Here is a 20,267-nt window from a genome sequence, read left to right as displayed (position 1 = left end):
CCCCAGTAATGAGTTATTTTCAAAAACGCCCCTCCCTCCTCCTTTAGTTAGTATTGCCCATGCCACAGCGACAACATTAAGACAGAGTCGAATGAAGAGTTAGTTAGTAAATTAAAAAAAAGGGGGGCTTGCTCCCCGGCCCAGAATTTAATAGGACCAGCCATGATGAAAAGTGAGGGAAAGGTCAGAGCATCGTATCAACATTCCATCCTTGGAGAGTTTGGAGAGAAGAAAACAGACCACAGATTTTAATTCGAAGAAAGACCAGATAATTAATTCCATGATTAGATTGAGGATCAGGATGCTGATCCTGTTAGATTTAAACAAGAGAAAAAAGCAGCAAGCAGGGAGATGAGGGGAATATAGCGTCCTTCTCCTCTGAGAGCAAGCAGGAAAGTTTTAGGGATTTTTTCAGCACAACTTTCATTTCAGTTAAGTCTAAACTTTAAATATCCTCAAACCGTGATTAAAAAATAAAGCATGTGTCTCATTGACTTTTTTGAACAAGAGGCCAAAACAGAAGTTTGTGAAAAATTCCCCAAATTTTTTTTTTTCCTATAAGAAATTCTTTTCACTCTGTAGGAGGCGCTAAAGTGGCAATTTCCCTATTTCCACAATTCTAGATTCTGGACTTCTGTGTATTTTTTGGCGTGGTCATAATAATATTTTTTACTTGTCTTGTCATGATTTACTTCTGTTTCAATTTTCATGATTCTACGATGAATTCATTTTTTTGTCAATTCCTATCTCATAATGCATTTTTGGCGTACTTGGGGGCGCTGGTGCGTCAGATTTTTGGATTTTTTTAAATCGGAAATAGCCAGAATTTAGAGAAGCGCACAATTTCATTTTGTTTGAATTTTTGAAAGTCTACATAATGGTTCAGTGGGTGAAAAGTAAGTGAGTTGGTTCTGACACCGAGAAAGAAAGAAAGAAAGAAAGAAAGAAAGAAAGAAAGAAAGAAAGAAAGAAAGAATAATAATCCAACCCAATAACAATGTTTCCCCTTTTTTGAGTACCGAGAACTATACATTTTCGGAAAGCGTGAGTCCCTGGTCACTGACGGGCACGTGGCGTTCGCATAGGCTCCACCCCTTCCGTTGTAGTGGGCCACTACGAGAGCAAGAGGAAGTTTGCTAGCTCTTAACTTAATGATAAATATAAAAGATGAGGGATAAATAAAGGATAGATAGAGAATAAAGGATAAAAATGGGGGTGTGTTCATGTGGATGGTGGCAGAGGGAAAGAAGCTGTTTTTGTGTCTGGAGGTTCTGGTCCTGATGAACCAAAACCTCCTTCCAGAGGGGAGACATTGAAACAGTTTGTGTCCGGGGTGGGAGGAGTCAGCCTCAGAATCCTGGAAACGTACAGGTCCTGGAGGGAGGGCAGATTGCAGCCGATGATCTTCTCTGCTGAGTGGATGATACGCTGCAGTCTGGCCTTGTCCTTGGCCGTAGCTGCAGCGTACCAGATGGTGATGGAGGAGCAGAGGATGGACTGGATGATGGAGCTGTAGAAGTTCACCATCATCTTTGTTGGCAGACTGAACTTCTTCAGCTGCTGCAGGAAGTACATCCTCTGCTGAGCTTTTTTAATGAGGGAGCTGATGTTCAGCTCCTACTTTAGGTCCTGGGTGATGATGGTCCCCAGGAAGCAGAAGTACTCCACATATGTAAATAATCCCTTCATTCCCCTTCAAACCCCCACAACTGGATTACCTCACTAGACTGTAAAAAAATAAACAATACATGACACATGACTAAAAAAATAGACGACAAAAAATGCATTTAAAAAAAACGTGCAATAAACTTATCTGTATAGGAACCTTCCACATAGCTTTATCTGTATAATTGAGTGTTGCGTTAGTTCAAGCAGGCTAGCCCATCCATCCATCCGTTCTATGCTTTACATTGGTCTCAGCACTGCATTTAAACCACGGCAACACGCATACTTCTGCACGATTTGTCTGCAAATGCCTTGCAACCCACCCCCACCCCAGCTCCTCCTCTTCTGTCTAATTAAACTCTGTCTTTTGTTGCCGTCTAAACATCTGTACTTCTGTTTCAGGGGGTCCAATGGAGCTGTTGTGGGAAACAGGAGGCCATCGATGTAATACTTTAAAACACACGATCATCAACACATTAAACATGTACTCAGACCAGGATTCATCATTTTAAATCGTTGTCACATTTTCCATCACATTCTGTTTGAGATACCACATTAAAGCTATTTCTCACACGCACACAGAGAGACACATTGTCCAGCTTGTTGTGGGTTCAGATATGTAGTTTGTTTATTTACACATACATAAACACGACAACAAACAAGTATAAAACAGCATGTACACAATCCATCATCAGTCATCATCATCTGTTCAAGCTCTGATCAAACCTGCAGCACAAAGAGAGAAACGGTAAATATACTCAGACACAAGGACACAAGTAGCACAGTAACAAAGTAACAGAGTATCAGAGTAATAAAGTAACAGAGTAAATATACTCCAATATTACACAGGTAACACAGTAACAAAGTAACGGAATATCAATGTAACAGTGTCAGAGTATCATAGTAATAGAGTAGTCTCACTGTCTGACGTTCTCTGGTATCTGCAGAGCTTCAGTAGGAATGAGTTGTGAGAGCTGCTGAAGGCTGTGAACAAAACGAAGCTTCCTGCTGAACTTCTCACTGTACAGAGGTCAGAGGTCAGAGTGTGTGTGTGTGTGTGTGTGTGTGTGTGTGTGTGTGTGTGTGTGTGTGTGTGTTACCTAATGAACGGTCGGACCACAGTGATCACAGCTCTGATGTACCAGGCAGGATGAACCACCAGCAGACCCTTTAGATCCTTCTTCAGGCTGCACACATGAATGCAGCAGTTAACTCTGTTTCCATGGTAACGTGTGACTGAGCATGTCTAATACCGTCTGTCGATAGAGGTGTAGCACTGACGGAGCCACTTGATGGACGGAACTTTGTTCCTGGGAGCCATCGCACACAGGTAGACCAGCAGGTAGTTCTCAGAGACCATCAGGTCTAATGTCCCCACTATGTACCTTGGAGGAACATCAAAGGATGGACATCACAGGACAGCGATCAAAGGGGGGACATCAAAGGACAGACATCAAAGGGGGACATCACAGTCGCAGAATGATCCACACTCACCTGAACAAGTTGTCCATGATGTAGTCGTATCCTTCCACCGTGTTCTCTGGCAGGTAGCAGGAAGTGAACAGGATGATGGCATTGGTCCCATCGCCATAGTAACCTGTGCACAAATCAATGACTGTTTACACCTTGCCCTGTCACAGGTGTGTCACAGCTGGGTCTGTCTTTCACCTCCGTGTGAGAGGACCTGCAGGTACGGCTCCAGGACGCTCATGTCCACGGTGAATGTGTGTCCTGAGATGCAGAACGTCCTCCAGCGGCGCCCCCTGCTGTCCACCTGGTCCTGCTCAATCAGCTCCTCACAGGGAGCCTCACCGACTGACAGGGAGCCCACCGTAGGGAGCTCATCTGTAGGAGAGGTCAGTGGTTACAGGTCTGTGTGTCTGTGTGTGTATGTGTCTGTGAGTCTGTCTTACCCTCCCACTCCAGCTCGTTGCAGTCCGGTGTGTCTGTCTCGCTGTCTGTGGGCGTGTCCATGGTTTCCAGGTTGATGTCTAAGGACAGACCTTCGTCTGTGGTGGAGGACAGTGCGGCGGCGGAGAAGCTGTCAGTGAGCTGCTCGCTCAGAGTGACGCTTAGAGACGGAGCCACCAGACGCTTCTTAGCTCCGCCCTCTGTCGCACTTGATAGGGCCAGGTCGGTGGGCGGGGCTGAGATGGGAAAGATATGAAGGGTTCATTATCACATCATCTGCCAACAACAGTGACCCAATCCTGAGGCCACCAAACCGGAACCCCTCAACACCCTGGCTGAGCCTAGAAACTCTATCATAAAAGTTATGAACAGAATTGGTGACAAAGGGCAGCCCTGGACAAGTCCAACCCTCACTGGAATCCAGTCCCACTTACAGTTGGTAATGTGGTCCAAGCTCTGACTTGGTCATACAGGGAACAGAAAGCTTGTATCAGGGGTCCGATACTTCAGGAGAACCCCCCCACAGGACTCCCAGAGGGACACGGTCCAATGACTTCTCCAAGTCCACATGTGGACTGGTAGAACAAACTCCCATGAACCCTCAAGGACCTGCTGAGGGTGATGAGCTGGTCCACAATTCAATGACCGGGACGAAAACCACATTGCTCCTCTTGGATTCAAGGTTCGACTATCCGGCAGACCCTCCTCTCCAGTACCCCTGAATAGACCTTACTAGGGAGCTGAGGAGTGGGATCCCTCTATAGTTGGAACAGACCCTCCAATCCCCCTTCTTAAAAAGAGGGACCACCACCCTGTTCTACCAGTTCAGAGGCACTGCCCCTGATGTCCACACAATGTTGCAGTGTTGTGTCAACTATGACAGCCCCAAAACATCCAGGGTTTTGAGGAACTCTTTGTGAATCTCATCCACCCCTGGGGCCCTGCCACCAAGGAGCTTTTTAACCACATCAACAACCTCAGCCCCAGAGATAGGAGAGTCCACTCCGGGGTCCCCAGAGTCCTCTCATGTCCAGGTTTTGGCCTGGGCGACCGCCAGGGCTGCGCTCTGATTGGCCCATTGGTAGCTGACTGTTGCCTCCAGAGTCCCACAGACCAGGAAGACCTGGTAAGAGTCCTTCTTCAGCTTGACAACCCCCGGTGTCCACCAACGTCGAAGCTCCTTCTGATGGAGACTTTGCCAGGTGTTCCCAGCAGACCCTCAACACATGTTTGGGTCTGCCAGGTCTAACAGGCATCCTTCCCCGCCATCTGAGCCAAATCACCACCAGGTGGTGTCAGTTGAAAGCTCCGCCCCTCTCTTCATCTGAATGTCCAAGACATATGGCCGCAAGTCTTAAGACACGACTATGAAGTCAATCATCCAACTGCGGCCTCGGGTGTCCTGGTGCCAAGTGCACACATATACACCCTCATGTTTGAACATGGTGTTGGTTATAGACAATCTGTGACGAGCACAGAATCCAATAACAAAGCATCGCTCTGGTGCTGTGTTATACTATGTGTGTAACACATAGTATAACACAGAGTGTAACACACATGATGTAACACAGTGTAACACAAATAGTATAACACACAGAGTGTAACACACATGGCGTAACACACATTGTGTAACACACGTGGTGCAACACACATAGTGTAACACACATGGTGTAACACACATAGTGTAACACGTGGTGTAACACAGAGTGTAACACACATAGTGCAACACACATGGTGTAACACACAGAGTGTAACACACATGGTGTAACACACGTGGTGTAACACACATGGTGTAACACACGTGGTGTAACACACATAGTGTAACACACATGGTGTAACACACATAGTGTAAGACGTGGTGTAACACACATGGTGTAACACACGTGGTGTAACACACATAGTGTAACACACATGATGTAACACACATAGTGTAACATGTGGTGTAACACATGTGGTGTAACAGAGTGTAACACACGTGGTGTAACACACATAGTGTAACACACGTGGTGTAACACACATAGTGTAACACGTGGTGTAACACACATACTGTAACACGTGGTGTAACACACAGAGTGTAACACACGTGGTGTAACACACAGAGTGTAACACACGTGGTGTAACACACAGAGTGTAACACATGTGGTGTAACAGAGTGTAACACACATAGTGTAACACACGTGGTGTAACACACAGTGTAACACACGTGGTGTAACACACATACTGTAACACGTGGTGTAACACACAGAGTGTAACACATGTGGTGTAACACACATGGTGAAACACACATAGTGTAACACACATAGTGTAACACGTGGTGTAACACACAGAGTGTAACACATGTGGTGTAACAGAGTGTAACAAACAAGGTGTAACACACATAGTGTAACACACATAGTGTAACACACATAGTGTAACAAACAAGGTGTAACAGAGTGTAACACACACAGGGACGGATACACAAAGATCTGAAATAAAGGGTGGTAGTTGCTTCCCTAAATCCTTTAGTGATGCAGTTTCATCACCTCCTGCAAGGAATTCACTAAGATTGCAGCAACGATTAGTGCACAAGTAGAACTGGTGCAGACCTCCCCTATTTAAATGAGCATTTCACTCGTTTAATGTGAAGTTGTCAGTGAACACAAACTGACATTTGATGAAGTTAAATTTGAAGCAGACGGACTTCTCTGTCTGCTGCACAAACATTGAATAATGTAGAAAACTTAATAAACAAATAAAAAGGCTTCTTTGTTGTCTTTTTTTATTTTTTTCAAACAACAACTTTAAAACAATGATATCCCGCCCCCTCCCCCCCCCCCCTTTTAATGTGGGTGCTCCGTCAGGCAGATTAGGACAGAAACCGTCCTATTGATCTACTATTGATCTGAGTTAATACAGCCACACAGTCTGTCTATCAGTCTGTATTCTTTGAAGATGATCTACTGACCATCATCCAGTAGGTCTCAGCAGAGCTGTGTCACGCACACTCTCATATGTGATGACGCGTAAATTACACATCTGATCTGCTGATTCTGGCCTGACATCAATACGACACGAGACTTTGACGTTCAAAACATGGACTGAAAGGAGATCAGTGAGGCAGTGAGTCCGAAGCGATATTGATCCATGGTCATAACTATATATCCATCTCTGCACACAGTGAACCTCTTTCTCTCTCACACACACACACACACTGGAGCCATTTTAACACACGTAGTGTAACACAAACAGCTCTCCATCACTTTACTTTTTAAATTAGCAATCAAGGAACTGAGTAACTTTTTAGCGAAGTAACTTGTAACAGTAATTAGCACAAGCTATGTGTGACTGTAACACACATTGAGGATCACCTTCAGCATCTCCTGCTGTGATCTGTGAGTCCTGAGCAGCGTCTCCGTCCTGTTGGAGGGACCTACAACACACACACGAACTTCATCACATTTGCGTCCCTGTGTCTGTTTGTGCATCCCTGTGTGTGTCTGTGTGTATCCCCATGTGTGTCTACATGTGTGTATCTGTCTGTGTGTGCCTCTGTGTGTGTCCACATGTCACAGTTTAGTAATAACAAAGATTTAAATATGAAATGAAGAACATGTCAATACTGATCTGTGTGTGTGTGTGTGTGTGTGTGTGTGTGTGTGTGTGTGTAGTTGTCCCTGACACTCCACAGGCTCAAACGTCGTGCTGGTGTCTCTGATCAGCCTGGCTCTGTGTGTGTGTCCATGACACGTAACACAACCTTCATACGTTGTGTTACACTGTTGTGTAATGTACGTAAGTATTGTGTTATATTGTGTTGTGTGTCCGACCTGGGAAAGTTGTCATCTTTTGGCTCTTCCTTCAATTCCATGTCGTAAACAGCAGCGACCCTGCAAAGACCGCCAACCTCAGTTAGACACACACACACAGTTATACACACACACACACAAAGCTCCTAGTGTCCTGGCGGTGCATTCAGGTGACCCTCAGCTGTCCTGTAAAACCAAACGTCAGTGAACTAACCGGTTATACAGCTTCACAGGCACACCTGAACAGGTGAGGACGCATTGTTCAGTGTTTGCTAAGCAGGTTCTTACACACACACACGCACACACACACACACACAGGTTTCCTGTCACATGTTTTATTTAGAGCGATGATGAGGGTCAGGCACTGGTGTAGGACGAGATGGCCTGTTTCCACTTCCTTCAAGAGGTGTTGTGGATGGGACGAGCTCCATGTTGGAGAAACAAAGATGGGAGCATCACATCACCCAACATGTCTGTGTGTCACCTACAGACAGGGCTTGAGACTGCGACCAAAATGGTCGCATATGTGACTATTTTTTCAATGTGTGCCAGTGAAAATTTTATCTGGTCGCATCTGTGCGAGTACGTAAGGATGACCTTATTTTGGACGGAGCGACTGAGCGCTTCGTCACGTCCCACAGAGTGCACTTCTCTCTCAGAAGCAGTACACCTCTACGTAGCATCTCTAGCTTAGCATGAAGCTGTTTGTCATGTTTATAGTTGGATGTAGAAACAGTGACTAGTAAATAAAGCTCTCTCTCTCTCTGCTGTGGGGGAGGAGACGGTTCACGCTCACACAACGTGGCTGCGGGTAATGCAACGGTGAATGTGCTGAGTATAAACACCAATGTGCTCCTTTGGAGTGCGTACGTTCCGCTACGAACGGAACCAGACATAACGAGTCGATCACTGAGTTCACGCTCACATTGAGAGCAGCAGTAAAAAGAAAGAATGTGCTGAGCTCAGCAATAGATTGTAAACGTTCATCAGAATCATCATGGAGGGACCAGAACTGATGGACTATGATACCAGGACAGATGTTCAGCTGTGGTTCTGGGGCCTAATGTGGCCCTTTGACTCTTATACAATGGCTCCCTATAGCTTTAAAAAACTATTGAAATAAATAGTTAATTTTTACAGAGACTATTAATGATTAATGACAAATAAAATCATGATATAACAATTTATTAAGCTAAAATAAATCACGTTGTACAATGACTCAGCACATTCCTACAACATCTACAGATCATCAACTTTCCTCCACCTGTGACTAACCTTAAGTTTTAAATCCCTGGTAAGAAACTAAACCAACAAAAACACTATTTCTGGAAGAAAATACAGATTTTAATTGTGTGGGAACAGATTCATTTAACCACCAATGTACAGGTTAAATATGTATGTTTTATATGTGGCAAGAAATGAGTAATTAGCATGTGTTGATCACATGATCATGTGTTATTATATTCATGTTACTTTTTGTAGACTTTCATATACATTAACTATAAAAATCTTTATAAACATTGTGTTCATATAAACTGAGATGTGTAAGAATTTAAAGATAAAGATACTGTTTTATTTATTGATGTTAATTTATTTTATTTTAAACTGTTTTTAATTTTCTATTTACATGATCAATATTAATTAAATCAAACATTATTCTATATAATTTTATATAATGTAATCCACTGTATTGTCTTCATAGAGAAGGTATTTATGGCTCCAGGAGGACTTTAATCCAGGTGAGATGAGGTTAAATGGTTCCTTGTAGAGTAAAGGTTACAGACCCCTGACCAGGGGAAGAGGGTTAGGAGACCCCACTATCAGAGCTGGACCCTCTGAATTTAATTCATGGTGAAACAATGTAGATGATAAGTTGGTTATGTTACTGTTAACTTCATTCATGTACAGCATTTATGTAAAATAAAGAAACAGAATAAATGTAACATGTTGTTATGATTTAATGTTATTTTTTAAAAATGTTCCGTCTTTTAAAATAATATAAAATAAATGACCTGTTATTTCAGCCACTGATTGTTGCAGAAAAACTTAATATTGTCACTAAAACATTAAAACATTTAGCAAATATATCTCGAGTCATTGTCAAACATTACTTCATATAAAACTACGGTACATTAGTTAAGTCAACTGTTCATCAGCATGTATGTCTATGCTGTACACTCCCCACTGAAAAAAAAAAGGAAAAATGGGTGTGGCCAACTGAGAAAGTTAGTGTAGAGTTCTGTCTACAGACCATGGTCCTGTCTGTAGTTAGTGTGTACCATGTACATCCATGGAGATCATTGATCAACATGGTTACACATGTATGATTATTTTGGTCACACACACACACACACACACACACACACACACACACACACACACACACACACACACACACACACACACACACACACACACACACACACACACACGTTGAACCCGTCCATCACGGCTGTCTCTGATTGGTCCACACTCACCTGTCCAACAAGTACATGACATCATCACATCCACTAAGCAGCTCAGGGTCCTAGTGCCGCCTGAGTGTGTATTTGTTGTGTTACTCTGATCTCTGCTGGTTGTGTGTCTGTGTTTCAAAATCAGAGTCTACTCTCTGTTCACACTTTTATTTTGAAGGGGAAACAGGAAGAGTTCATTCTGGTTCTGGTGGTTCTGTTGGTGTCAGGGGTCAGAGGTCATCCTGGTGATGTGGTCCTGCAGGTCTTGGACTCTGACTCCATGGTCCAGAGGACATCCGTCAACCAGGCTATTCATAGGCGTGGGAGGCCCCGCCCTCTCATCATACTCCTCCTCCTCCCCGTCGTAACTGATCTCCTTCAGGAAGCTTTTGACCAATGGGAGGAGCTTTTTACGAGATGCCAAGGTGTTTCCTGATTGGACAAAGGCAGATATCACTTCTCATGCCATAGATATACAAATATAGATCAGAGAAAAGCGCACCCTGCTCATAGGCTGAGATGTGGGGATGGGGGCTGCTGATTGGACGCAGGCTGAGCTCAGGCTGTCGGGCATCCATCAGGTATTGGCTGATCTGAAGAACATGAAAACCTGGTTGTCATGGCAACCAGTGAGCCAGCCAATCAGGAGAAAGCTGACTTACCTGTTTTCTGAAGGCGTGGCTAAGGCTGAACACTGCCAGCTCTCTGATTGGCTCTTTGCTCTCAGTGAACGTGATGGACATTAGAAGCAGCAAATCACAGCTAAGCTTCTGACAAAAAGACTCAAGCTCCACCTCCAGCCCCGCCCTCTGGAAGAACTCCTACGCACACATTAATGTTTGAGTGTGTTATAGTGTGTGTGTTCATGTGTGTGTGTGTTCTGACCTCCAGTGTGACGTAAAGCACACACACAGCGACCTTCACACTTCCTGTTACGACCTTCATGTCTTTCAGCAACATCTGCTCTGAGTTCAGACCTGACAACAGACAGTGTCAGTACAGACACACCTGCACAGGTAGAGACTCAAAGGTACAGACCCCACAGGTACAGACCAACAGGTAGAGACTCAAAGGTACAGACCAACCTGTCACGTTAAATTTGGCGTCCTGTAGCTCGGTGAACAGAGCGCCCCTCGGAGGTAGACCAGGAAACTGTGTCTCCAACACTGAGATCACATGACTGTCTTTGTGTGTAACTTTACCTGCTGCAGGTGACATGTTGACACAATCCAACACCACTGCAGCTACACACACACACACACACACACACACACACACACACACACACACACACACACACACACACACACACACACACACACACACACACACACACACACACACACACACACACACACACACACACACACACACACACGGTGTGCGTTAGTGTGCGTTAGTGGGTGTGTGTGTGTGTGTGTGTGTGTGTGTGTGTTGTGTACCATAGAGCAGCTCAGCCACTTGTTGGTCCAGGATGCTCGGCGCTCTCTGGATGATGCGTCCTGTTACCAAGGTAGCGCAGCTTCCCACCATCTCCACGGTAACGCAGCAAGATGGAGAGGGCTGTCTCTCCAGCAGGTGGTGGTCGATCACCTCCACTACTGCCCCCTCTAGGTCAGCATCAGAACTGCAGAGGACACCTGTGAGTGGGGGGGCTCGTCTGTATTGTCAGTAGCATCAGTAGCATATGTACCGTCTGTAGCATCTGCAGTGTCTGTACAGTCAGTAGCGTCAATAGTGTCTGTTGCGTCTGCAGTGTCCGCAGCGTCAATAGCATCTGTTTTGTCAGTAGTGTCAGCAATGTCTGTACCTTCAGTAGTGTCAGTACCATTAGTAGTGTTTGTAGTGTCTGTACTGTCTGCAGCATCTGTACCGTCCGTAGCGTCTGTAGTGTCTAATGTCAATAGCATCAGTAATGTCAATAGGGTCTGTACTGTCAGTAGCATTTCTACCATCAGCAGTGTTTGTAGTGTCTGTACCGTCCGTAGCATCTGTAGTGTCAGTAGCATCTATAATGTCTGTAGTGTCAGCAGCATCAGTAGGGTCAGTACCGTCTGTAGCATCTGTAGTGTCAGTAGCGTCAATAGTGTCTGTAGCGTCAGTACCGTCTGTCACATCTATACCGTCAGTAGCGTCCGTCACATCTGCAGTGTCTGCAGATGCGTCTGTACCATCAGTAGTGTCTGTAGCGTCAGTAGCGTCTGTAGTGTCAATAGTGTCTGTACTGTCTATAGCATCTGTACCGTCTGTAGATTATGTAGCATCTGTAGCGTCAGTACAGTCTGTAGCATCTGTAGTGTCCATAGTGTTCATAGCGTCTGTACTGTCTGTACCTAGGCAGCACGTTGTGGTCGACCAGCGTCAATGTCAGTCGTCCTTGTGTCTGTAGCTCTCTGAGGTCCACCTGGTCTCTGAACAGCAGGTGTTGTGGAGAAAGTCGTGCCCGTGTCAGCAGGTGCAGACTGTCTGAGCGCAGCAGCAGCTCAGACTGACGGATGTTCATCACAGGAAGTACGTGGGCGTCACTTCCTGCTGTCTGCACAGAGGAAGGTTCATCTTAGTTAATATCAGTGACACACTCACGACACTGAGCGTGCCTTCACACGGCAGGAGTCACTCACACATGCTGTCCCCAGTGAGAGGAATAACTATAACAATCACCTTAAACAGGAAGTAGGCGTAAACCAGCGCCGACACCATTGAGTCCAGATCACAGGCCTCGTTACCCAGGACCACGTGGAACGATGCGGTGTCATGGATCATCTCGGAGGGTTAGAGAACAGGTGACAGGAAGTGACATCACCAACTAAGCATCTGAGCAAGGGGGTCTCTGCATGTGTGTGTGTTAGTGTGTATCTGTGTGTGTAACTGTGTGTGTGTTAGTGTATATCTGTGTGTGTAACTGTGTGTGTAACTGTGTGTGTTAGTGTATATCTGTGTGTGTAGCTGTGTGTGTAACTGTGTGTGTTAGTGTATATCTGTGTGTGTAACTGTGTGTGTAACTGTGTGTGAGTTAGTGTATATATGTGTGTGTTAGGGTATATCTGTGTGTTAGTGTATATCTGTGTGTGTAACTGTGTGTGTGTTAGTGTATATCTGTGTGTGTAACTGTGTGTGTGTTAGTGTATATCTGTGTGTGTAACTGTGTGTGTGTTAGTGTATATCTGTGTGTGTAACTGTGTGTTAGTGTATATCTGTGTGTGTAACTGTGTGTGTTAGTGTATATCTGTGTGTGTAACTGTGTGTTAGTGTATATCTGTGTGTGTAACTGTGTGTTAGTGTTTATCTGTGTGTGTAACTGTGTGTGTTAGTGTATATCTGTGTGTGTAACTGTGTGTGTTAGTGTATATCTGTGTGTGTAACTGTGTGTGTTAGTGTATATCTGTGTGTGTAACTGTGTGTGTTAGTGTATATCTGTGTGTGTAACTGTGTGTTAGTGTATATCTGTGTGTGTGTTAGTGTATATCTGTGTGTGTAACTGTGTGTGTGTTAGTGTATATCTGTGTGTGTAACTGTGTGTGTGTTAGTGTATATCTGTGTGTGTAACTGTGTGTGTGTTAGTGTATATCTGTGTGTGTAACTGTGTGTTAGTGTATATCTGTGTGTGTGTAACTGTGTGTGTGTTAGTGTATATCTGTGTGTGTAACTGTGTGTTAGTGTATATCTGTGTGTGTAACTGTGTGTGTTAGTGTATATCTGTGTGTGTAACTGTGTGTTAGTGTATATCTGTGTGTGTAACTGTGTGTTAGTGTATATCTGTGTGTGTAACTGTGTGTGTGTTAGTGTATATCTGTGTGTGTAACTGTGTGTGTGTTAGTGTATATCTGTGTGTGTAACTGTGTGTGTGTTAGTGTATATCTGTGTGTGTAACTGTGTGTGTGTTAGTGCATATCTGTGTGTGTAACTGTGTGTTAGTGTATCTGTGTGTAACTGTGTGTTAGTGTATATCTGTGTGTGTAACTGTGTGTTAGTGTATATCTGTGTGTGTAACTGTGTGTTAGTATTACCTGTGTGTAACTGTGTGTTAGTGTATATCTGTGTGTGTAACTGTGTGTTAGTGTATCTGTGTGTGTAACTGTGTGTTAGTGTATATCTGTGTGTGTAACTGTGTGTGTGTTAGTGTATATCTGTGTGTGTAACTGTGTGTTAGTGTATATCTGTGTGTGTAACTGTGTGTGTTAGTGTATATCTGTGTGTGTAACTGTGTGTGTAACTGTGTGTTAGTGTGTATCTGTGTGTGTAACTGTGTGTTAGTGTATATCTGTGTGTGTGTTAGTGTATATCTGTGTGTGTAACTGTGTGTGTTAGTGTATATCTGTGTGTGTAACTGTGTGTGTGTTAGTGTATATCTGTGTGTGTAACTGTGTGTTAGTGTATATCTGTGTGTGTAACTGTGTGTTAGTGTATATCTGTGTGTGTAACTGTGTATATCTGTGTGTGTAACTGTGTGTTAGTGTATATCTGTGTGTGTAACTGTGTGTGTTAGTGTATATCTGTGTGTGTAACTGTGTGTGTTAGTGTATATCTGTGTGTGTAACTGTGTGTTAGTGTATATCTGTGTGTGTGTTAGTGTATATCTGTGTGTGTTAGTGTATATCTGTGTGTGTTAGTGTATATCTGTGTGTGTTAGTGTATATCTGTGTGTGTGTTAGTGTATATCTGTGTGTGTTAGTGTATATCTGTGTGTGTGTTAGTGTATATCTGTGTGTGTGTTAGTGTATATCTGTGTGTGTAACTGTGTGTGTGTTAGTGTATATCTGTGTGTGTGTTAGTGTATATCTGTGTGTGTAACTGTGTGTGTTAGTGTATATCTGTGTGTGTTAGTGTATATCTGTGTGTGTGTTAGTGTATATCTGTGTGTGTAACTGTGTGTGTTAGTGTATATCTGTGTGTGTGTTAGTGTATATCTGTGTGTGTAACTGTGTGTGTGTTAGTGTATATCTGTGTGTGTGTTAGTGTATATCTGTGTGTGTGTTAGTGTATATCTGTGTGTGTAACTGTGTGTGTTAGTGTATATCTGTGTGTGTTAGTGTATATCTGTGTGTGTAACTGTGTGTGTTAGTGTATATCTGTGTGTGTAACTGTGTGTTAGTGTATATCTGTGTGTGTAACTGTGTGTGTTAGTGTATATCTGTGTGTGTGTTAGTGTATATCTGTGTGTGTAACTGTGTGTTAGTGTATATCTGTGTGTGTAACTGTGTGTGTTAGTGTATATCTGTGTGTGTAACTGTGTGTTAGTGTATATCTGTGTGTGTGTTAGTGTATATCTGTGTGTGTTAGTGTATATCTGTGTGTGTAACTGTGTGTTAGTGTATATCTGTGTGTGTAACTGTGTGTTAGTGTATGTGTGTGTGTGTTAGTGTATATCTGTGTGTGTAACTGTGTGTTAGTGTATATCTGTGTGTGTGTTAGTGTATATCTGTGTGTGTAACTGTGTGTTAGTGTATATCTGTGTGTGTGTTAGTGTATATCTGTGTGTGTAACTGTGTGTTAGTGTATATCTGTGTGTGTGTTAGTGTATATCTGTGTGTGTAACTGTGTGTTAGTGTATATCTGTGTGTGTAACTGTGTGTTAGTGTATATCTGTGTGTGTTAGTGTATATCTGTGTGTGTAACTGTGTGTGTAACTGTGTGTTAGTGTATATCTGTGTGTGTGTGTTAGTGTATATCTGTGTGTGTTACTGTGTGTTAGTGTATATCTGTGTGTGTAACTGTGTGTTAGTGTATATCTGTGTGTGTAACTGTGTGTGTTAGTGTATATCTGTGTGTGTAACTGTGTGTTAGTGTATATCTGTGTGTGTGTTAGTGTATATCTGTGTGTGTGTTAGTGTATATCTGTGTGTGTAACTGTGTGTGTGTTAGTGTATATCTGTGTGTGTGTTAGTGTATATCTGTGTGTGTAACTGTGTGTGTGTTAGTGTATATCTGTGTGTGTGTTAGTGTATATCTGTGTGTGTAACTGTGTGTGTTAGTGTATATCTGTGTGTGTAACTGTGTGTTAGTGTATATCTGTGTGTGTATCTGTGTGTGTGTTAGTGTATATCTGTGTGTGTAACTGTGTGTGTGTTAGTGTATATCTGTGTGTGTGTTAGTGTATATCTGTGTGTGTAACTGTGTGTGTGTTAGTGTATATCTGTGTGTGTAACTGTGTGTGTTAGTGTATATCTGTGTGTGTGTTAGTGTATATCTGTGTGTGTGTTAGTGTATATCTGTGTGTGTGTGTTAGTGTATATCTGTGTGTGTAACTGTGTGTTAGTGTATATCTGTGTGTGTGTTAGTGTATATCTGTGTGTGTAACTGTGTGTTAGTGTATATCTGTGTGTGTGTTAGTGTATATCTGTGTGTGTAACTGTGTGTTAGTATTACCTGTGTGTGTTAGTGTATATCTGTGTGTGTAACTGTGTGTTAGTGTATATCTGTGTGTGTGTTAGTGTATATCTGTGTGTGTGTTAGTGTATATCTGTGTGTGTGTGTTAGTGTATATCTGTGTGTGTGTTAGTGTATATCTGTGTGTGTGTTAGTGTATATCTGTGTGTGTGTGTTAGTGTATATCTGTGTGTGTGTTAGTGTATATCTGTGTGTGTGTTAGTGTATATCTGTGTGTGTGTTAGTGTATATCTGTGTGTGTGTGTTAGTGTATATCTGTGTGTGTGTTAGTGTATATCTGTGTGTGTGTTAGTGTATATCTGTGTGTGTGTTAGTGTATATCTGTGTGTGTGTTAGTGTATATCTGTGTGTGTGTTAGTGTATATCTGTGTGTGTTAGTATTACCTGTGTGTGTGTGTTAGTGTATATCTGTGTGTGTGTTAGTGTATATCTGTGTGTGTGTTAGTGTATATCTGTGTGTGTGTTAGTGTATATCTGTGTGTGTGTGTTAGTGTATATCTGTGTGTGTGTTAGTGTATCTCTGTGTGTGTGTGTTAGTGTATATCTGTGTGTGTGTTAGTGTATATCTGTGTGTGTGTTAGTGTATATCTGTGTGTGTGTTAGTGTATATCTGTGTGTGTGTTAGTGTATATCTGTGTGTGTAACCATATCTTGATTTCCTAATATAATCATTAAATATACACTAATAAATAACTGAAAGTTTTGATTACATGGTCTCATGGCAACAGGAGTTCAGGTGATGAGGTCAAGACAAGATGATGGAAATGTATCTTAACTTGATATTTATTGATTAAATCCACCAGTATTTGGTCTCTTTCAATCCATCTTTAACTTTAGTCTCTCTTTTCCTCATGTTTCATGATTTCATCATGTGTTTGTTCCTCTGAAAATCTCAGTACGTGACTGTTACATACTGAGATGTACCCGTACTGGGTTATACTGAGTTAAAAAAAATAAAGTTACATTATGTTAACTGTTTTTTACTGCAATGTATATTATAATCATGTTTTTTTTTTTGGAAAATAAATGATTTATTTTCGTATGGAGTTTTATTATAATCATGTTCCTGAGCTCTGTCTGGTGAAGATGAACTTGTCTATTATTTCTTTGTGGCGTTAGAATCTGTCCTGCTTCGTTTATTGAGCAGTTGTACATTTTTGTACAAGAAAAGGAGCCATTCAGCACTCGTTAAATAACATTAGCTTTGAAATTACATTGTTTATCTCAGCACGGCGGAAGTAGAAAAAAGCTAAGCGGAAGTAGCATAAATTCATGTTCCGGTAGTGCGCATGCTCATAACCGATCTCAGACCGATGTGAACTCAGACCGTGTTTTGACATAAAATGCACTTCACTGACAAATAACTTGAAATATTTAAAATACATCATTACACTTCTTAATACACAATATTAATGTGAATTACAACCAAGATATGATTGTAATATGACAATTTGCTCAGTATGACAATGGCAATTCCACGGGTAAAATCCCAGTACGTGACTGCTGCATACTGAGATTATTTACAAACTCAGTACGTGACACCGGATAAGACGTGAAGAGAGAGAGTTAGTGTGTGTGTGTGTGTGTGTGTGTGTGTGTGTGTGTGTGTGTGTGTGTGTGTGTGTTACCTTCACGGCCCGCTGACAGCTCAGTAGAAACTCTTCCATCTGTAAATCGTAATAATGTTAATAATCTGAATAACGTTAACAATGTTAATCCGACTGTGCTGTGTGTGTGTGTGAACCGTCAACCATTCACATCAGTGACGTCATGCCGTTAACGGTCCAGACCGGGTTAGAGGTTGTTTGAGCTGTTTGTCCTTTTGAGGCTGCCGTAGCAAATTTGCGCGTGACATTAAGGGACAGAACAAAGCTCGGAAATGTTAAAACTAGCGTGATACGTTCAAAACACGTCGATACACGGAAAAAGTACCGCAGTGAGATATTTTTAGAAGCGTCATAATTACGCTTACGGGGGGGGGGGGGGGGGGGGGGGGGGGGGTATTGCCAGAACAAATACAATGGAGTGAGTGAGGGTCAGGGTTATTATACTTTTTAAATTAAAATTAGTTTTTTTTTATTTTAATTAGTTTTTCAGATTTTTTTTTTTTTTTTTAAGTTAGTTAGTTGAACAAGTAATGAAAGAAGTGGTAAATTATCATACATATTTAAAGACCTGACAAAATATAATTTAAGTCTTAGTTTACAAAATATGGACACAACCAAGATTTGAAATCATCACATTAACTTTGTTCCTTTTTTATTCCTGTTTCTTTGCCTTTTCTGAAAAGGGCTTTAAATGGGTCATTCGTGTCTTTATCCATGCTGGTTCTGATCCTTGCGTTTGGAAAATAATTATTTAATTTCTCTTTCTTTATCTTTGTCCCACTGCTTCACCTGTCAATCAGACAACTTATGATTACCACTGTGACGTCAGCCCCTCTCATGGCAGAAGGTGGTGTTGTGTAACTGAGCTGCTGCATTCAACTCTGCACAGCCGCAGACTGTTTCTGTGCGCAGGAAAGCGGCGCCTAGAGCCGTCTGTAGACTTGTATAGAAGAGGAGTTACTGCGCATGTAACGAGTAAATGGTAAAGATTAGTGCGTCCCAAATAGGAAACAATCAGACATAGATGAACGAAACCACTTTACTCATCATCATTATCTATTTAACATTTATTCTGATTATCTAAATACAGATATACATTTGTTTTGTAGTATTTTTAATTCACTATTAATTTTTATTTGTTTTTTAAGTCTTACTCAAACTAATGTGGTGTATGGTGGGGCGGTGCCCTAGCGCCGTCTATTGGCCAGCCGATACTGTGTAACACATGTCTCTGTGTAACACTACACATGTATCTGTGTAATACATGTATCTGTGTAATACATGTATATGTGGAACACTTCACATGTATCTGTGTAACACCACACATGTATTTGTGTAACACTTCACATTTATCTGTGTAACACGACACATGCATTTGTGCACACAGTATCTGTGTAAACACAGGTATCTGGGTGTAATACTACACATGTATCTGTGTAACACATGTATCTGTGTAACACGACACATGTATCTGTGTAAAACATGCATCTGTGTAGTATTACACATGTATCTGTGCAACAATTCACCTGTATCTGTGTAACACCTGTATCTGTGTAACACTACAAATGTCTCTGTGTAACACTTCACATTCATCTGTGTAACACATGTATCTGTGTAATACATGTGTCTGTGTAACACATGTATCTGTGTAACACTACACATGTATCTGTGTAACACTTCGCATGTATCTGTGTAACACCTGTATCTGTTTAATACTACACATGTATCTGTGTAACATGTATATGTGTAACACTACACATGCATCTGTGTAACACATCTATGTGTAACACTACACATGCATCTGTGTAACACATGTATCTGTGTAACACTTCACATGTCTCTGTGTAAACCATGTATCTGTGTAACACTACACGTGCATCTGTGTAAAAATACACATGTATCTGTGTAACATGTATATGTGTAACACTACACATGCATCTGTGTAACACATCTATATGTGTAACACTACACATGCATCTGTGTAACACATGTATCTGTGTCACACTTCACATGTCTCTGTGTAAAACCATGTATCTGTGTAACACTACACGTGCATCTGTGTAAAATACACATGTATCTGTGTAACATGTATATGTGTAACACTTCACATGTATTTGTGTAACACTACACATGCATCTGTGTAACACTACACATGCATCTATGTAATACTTTCACATGATCTGTGAAACACATGCATCTGTGTAATACTACACATGTATCTGTGTAACATTTCACATGTATCTGTGTAACACTACACATGTATCTGTGTAACACTTCACATGCATCTGTGTAACACATGTATCTGTGTAACACTTGACATGTATCTGTGTAACACTACAACATGTATCTGTTGTAACACTTCACATGCATCTGTGTAACACATGTATCTGTGTAACACTACACGTGCATCTGTGTAACACTACACGTGCATCTGTGTAACTTCACATGTATTTGTG

At 42.1% G+C, this 20,267-nt stretch overlaps 2 protein-coding genes across 5 annotated transcripts; both read right to left on the bottom strand.

Annotated features, from left to right (window-relative positions):
* Nucleotides 1-2,265: 2,265 nt before the first annotated feature.
* bnipl (BCL2 interacting protein like) lies at nt 2,266-7,614 on the bottom strand. 3 transcript variants are annotated; one of them, XM_028442156.1, is made up of 9 exons: nt 7,383-7,614; nt 6,912-6,985; nt 3,579-3,812; nt 3,334-3,510; nt 3,160-3,262; nt 2,919-3,050; nt 2,766-2,852; nt 2,587-2,685; nt 2,266-2,391 (listed from the first exon to the last, which is right to left on the bottom strand). In XM_028442156.1, exons 1-9 carry the CDS (start codon nt 7,421-7,423, stop codon nt 2,367-2,369), a joined length of 972 nt encoding a protein of 323 aa, XP_028297957.1. In that variant the 5' UTR covers nt 7,424-7,614; the 3' UTR covers nt 2,266-2,366. The 3 variants fall into 3 exon arrangements, with proteins under 3 accessions (XP_028297957.1, XP_028297959.1, XP_028297958.1); XM_028442158.1 differs by having other exon boundaries at nt 2,587-2,649; XM_028442157.1 differs by having other exon boundaries at nt 6,924-6,985; nt 7,383-7,609.
* Nucleotides 7,615-9,971: 2,357 nt separating this feature from the next.
* prune (prune exopolyphosphatase) lies at nt 9,972-18,079 on the bottom strand. 2 transcript variants are annotated; one of them, XM_028442154.1, is made up of 10 exons: nt 17,963-18,068; nt 17,833-17,871; nt 12,479-12,580; nt 12,151-12,353; nt 11,260-11,444; nt 10,903-11,061; nt 10,703-10,794; nt 10,480-10,638; nt 10,320-10,410; nt 9,972-10,249 (listed from the first exon to the last, which is right to left on the bottom strand). In XM_028442154.1, the coding sequence occupies exons 2-10, from the start codon at nt 17,869-17,871 to the stop codon at nt 10,041-10,043; spliced, it is 1,239 nt and encodes a 412-aa protein (XP_028297955.1). In that variant the 5' UTR covers nt 17,963-18,068; the 3' UTR covers nt 9,972-10,040. The 2 variants fall into 2 exon arrangements, with proteins under 2 accessions (XP_028297955.1, XP_028297956.1); XM_028442155.1 differs by having other exon boundaries at nt 10,903-11,055; nt 17,833-18,079.
* Nucleotides 18,080-20,267: the final 2,188 nt, after the last annotated feature.

This window comes from Gouania willdenowi, unplaced genomic scaffold (genome assembly GCF_900634775.1).
Source record: "Gouania willdenowi unplaced genomic scaffold, fGouWil2.1 scaffold_3_arrow_ctg1, whole genome shotgun sequence".
Classification (NCBI taxonomy): Eukaryota; Metazoa; Chordata; class Actinopteri; order Blenniiformes; family Gobiesocidae; genus Gouania; species Gouania willdenowi.
This window is presented reverse-complemented; position numbering and strand designations above follow the sequence as displayed.

Bases quoted from the DNA above. Each gene is read 5' to 3' on its own strand.
- prune (XM_028442154.1), bottom strand. From the start codon at position 17,871: ATGGAAGAGTTTCTACTGAGCTGTCAGCGGGCCGTGAAG. The intron at 12,581-17,832 runs GTAACACACACA...TAACCCTCCGAG, and splicing joins GCTGTCAGCGGGCCGTGAAG to ATGATCCATGACACCGCATC. The intron at 10,250-10,319 runs GTGCGCTTTTCT...TTGTCCAATCAG, and splicing joins CATCTCAGCCTATGAGCAGG to GAAACACCTTGGCATCTCGT.
- bnipl (XM_028442156.1), bottom strand. From the start codon at position 7,423: ATGGAATTGAAGGAAGAGCCAAAAGATGACAACTTTCCCAG. The intron at 3,511-3,578 runs GTAAGACAGACT...CCTCTCCTACAG, and splicing joins CAACGAGCTGGAGTGGGAGG to ATGAGCTCCCTACGGTGGGC. The intron at 3,263-3,333 runs GTGAAAGACAGA...ATTTGTGCACAG, and splicing joins GCAGGTCCTCTCACACGGAG to GTTACTATGGCGATGGGACC.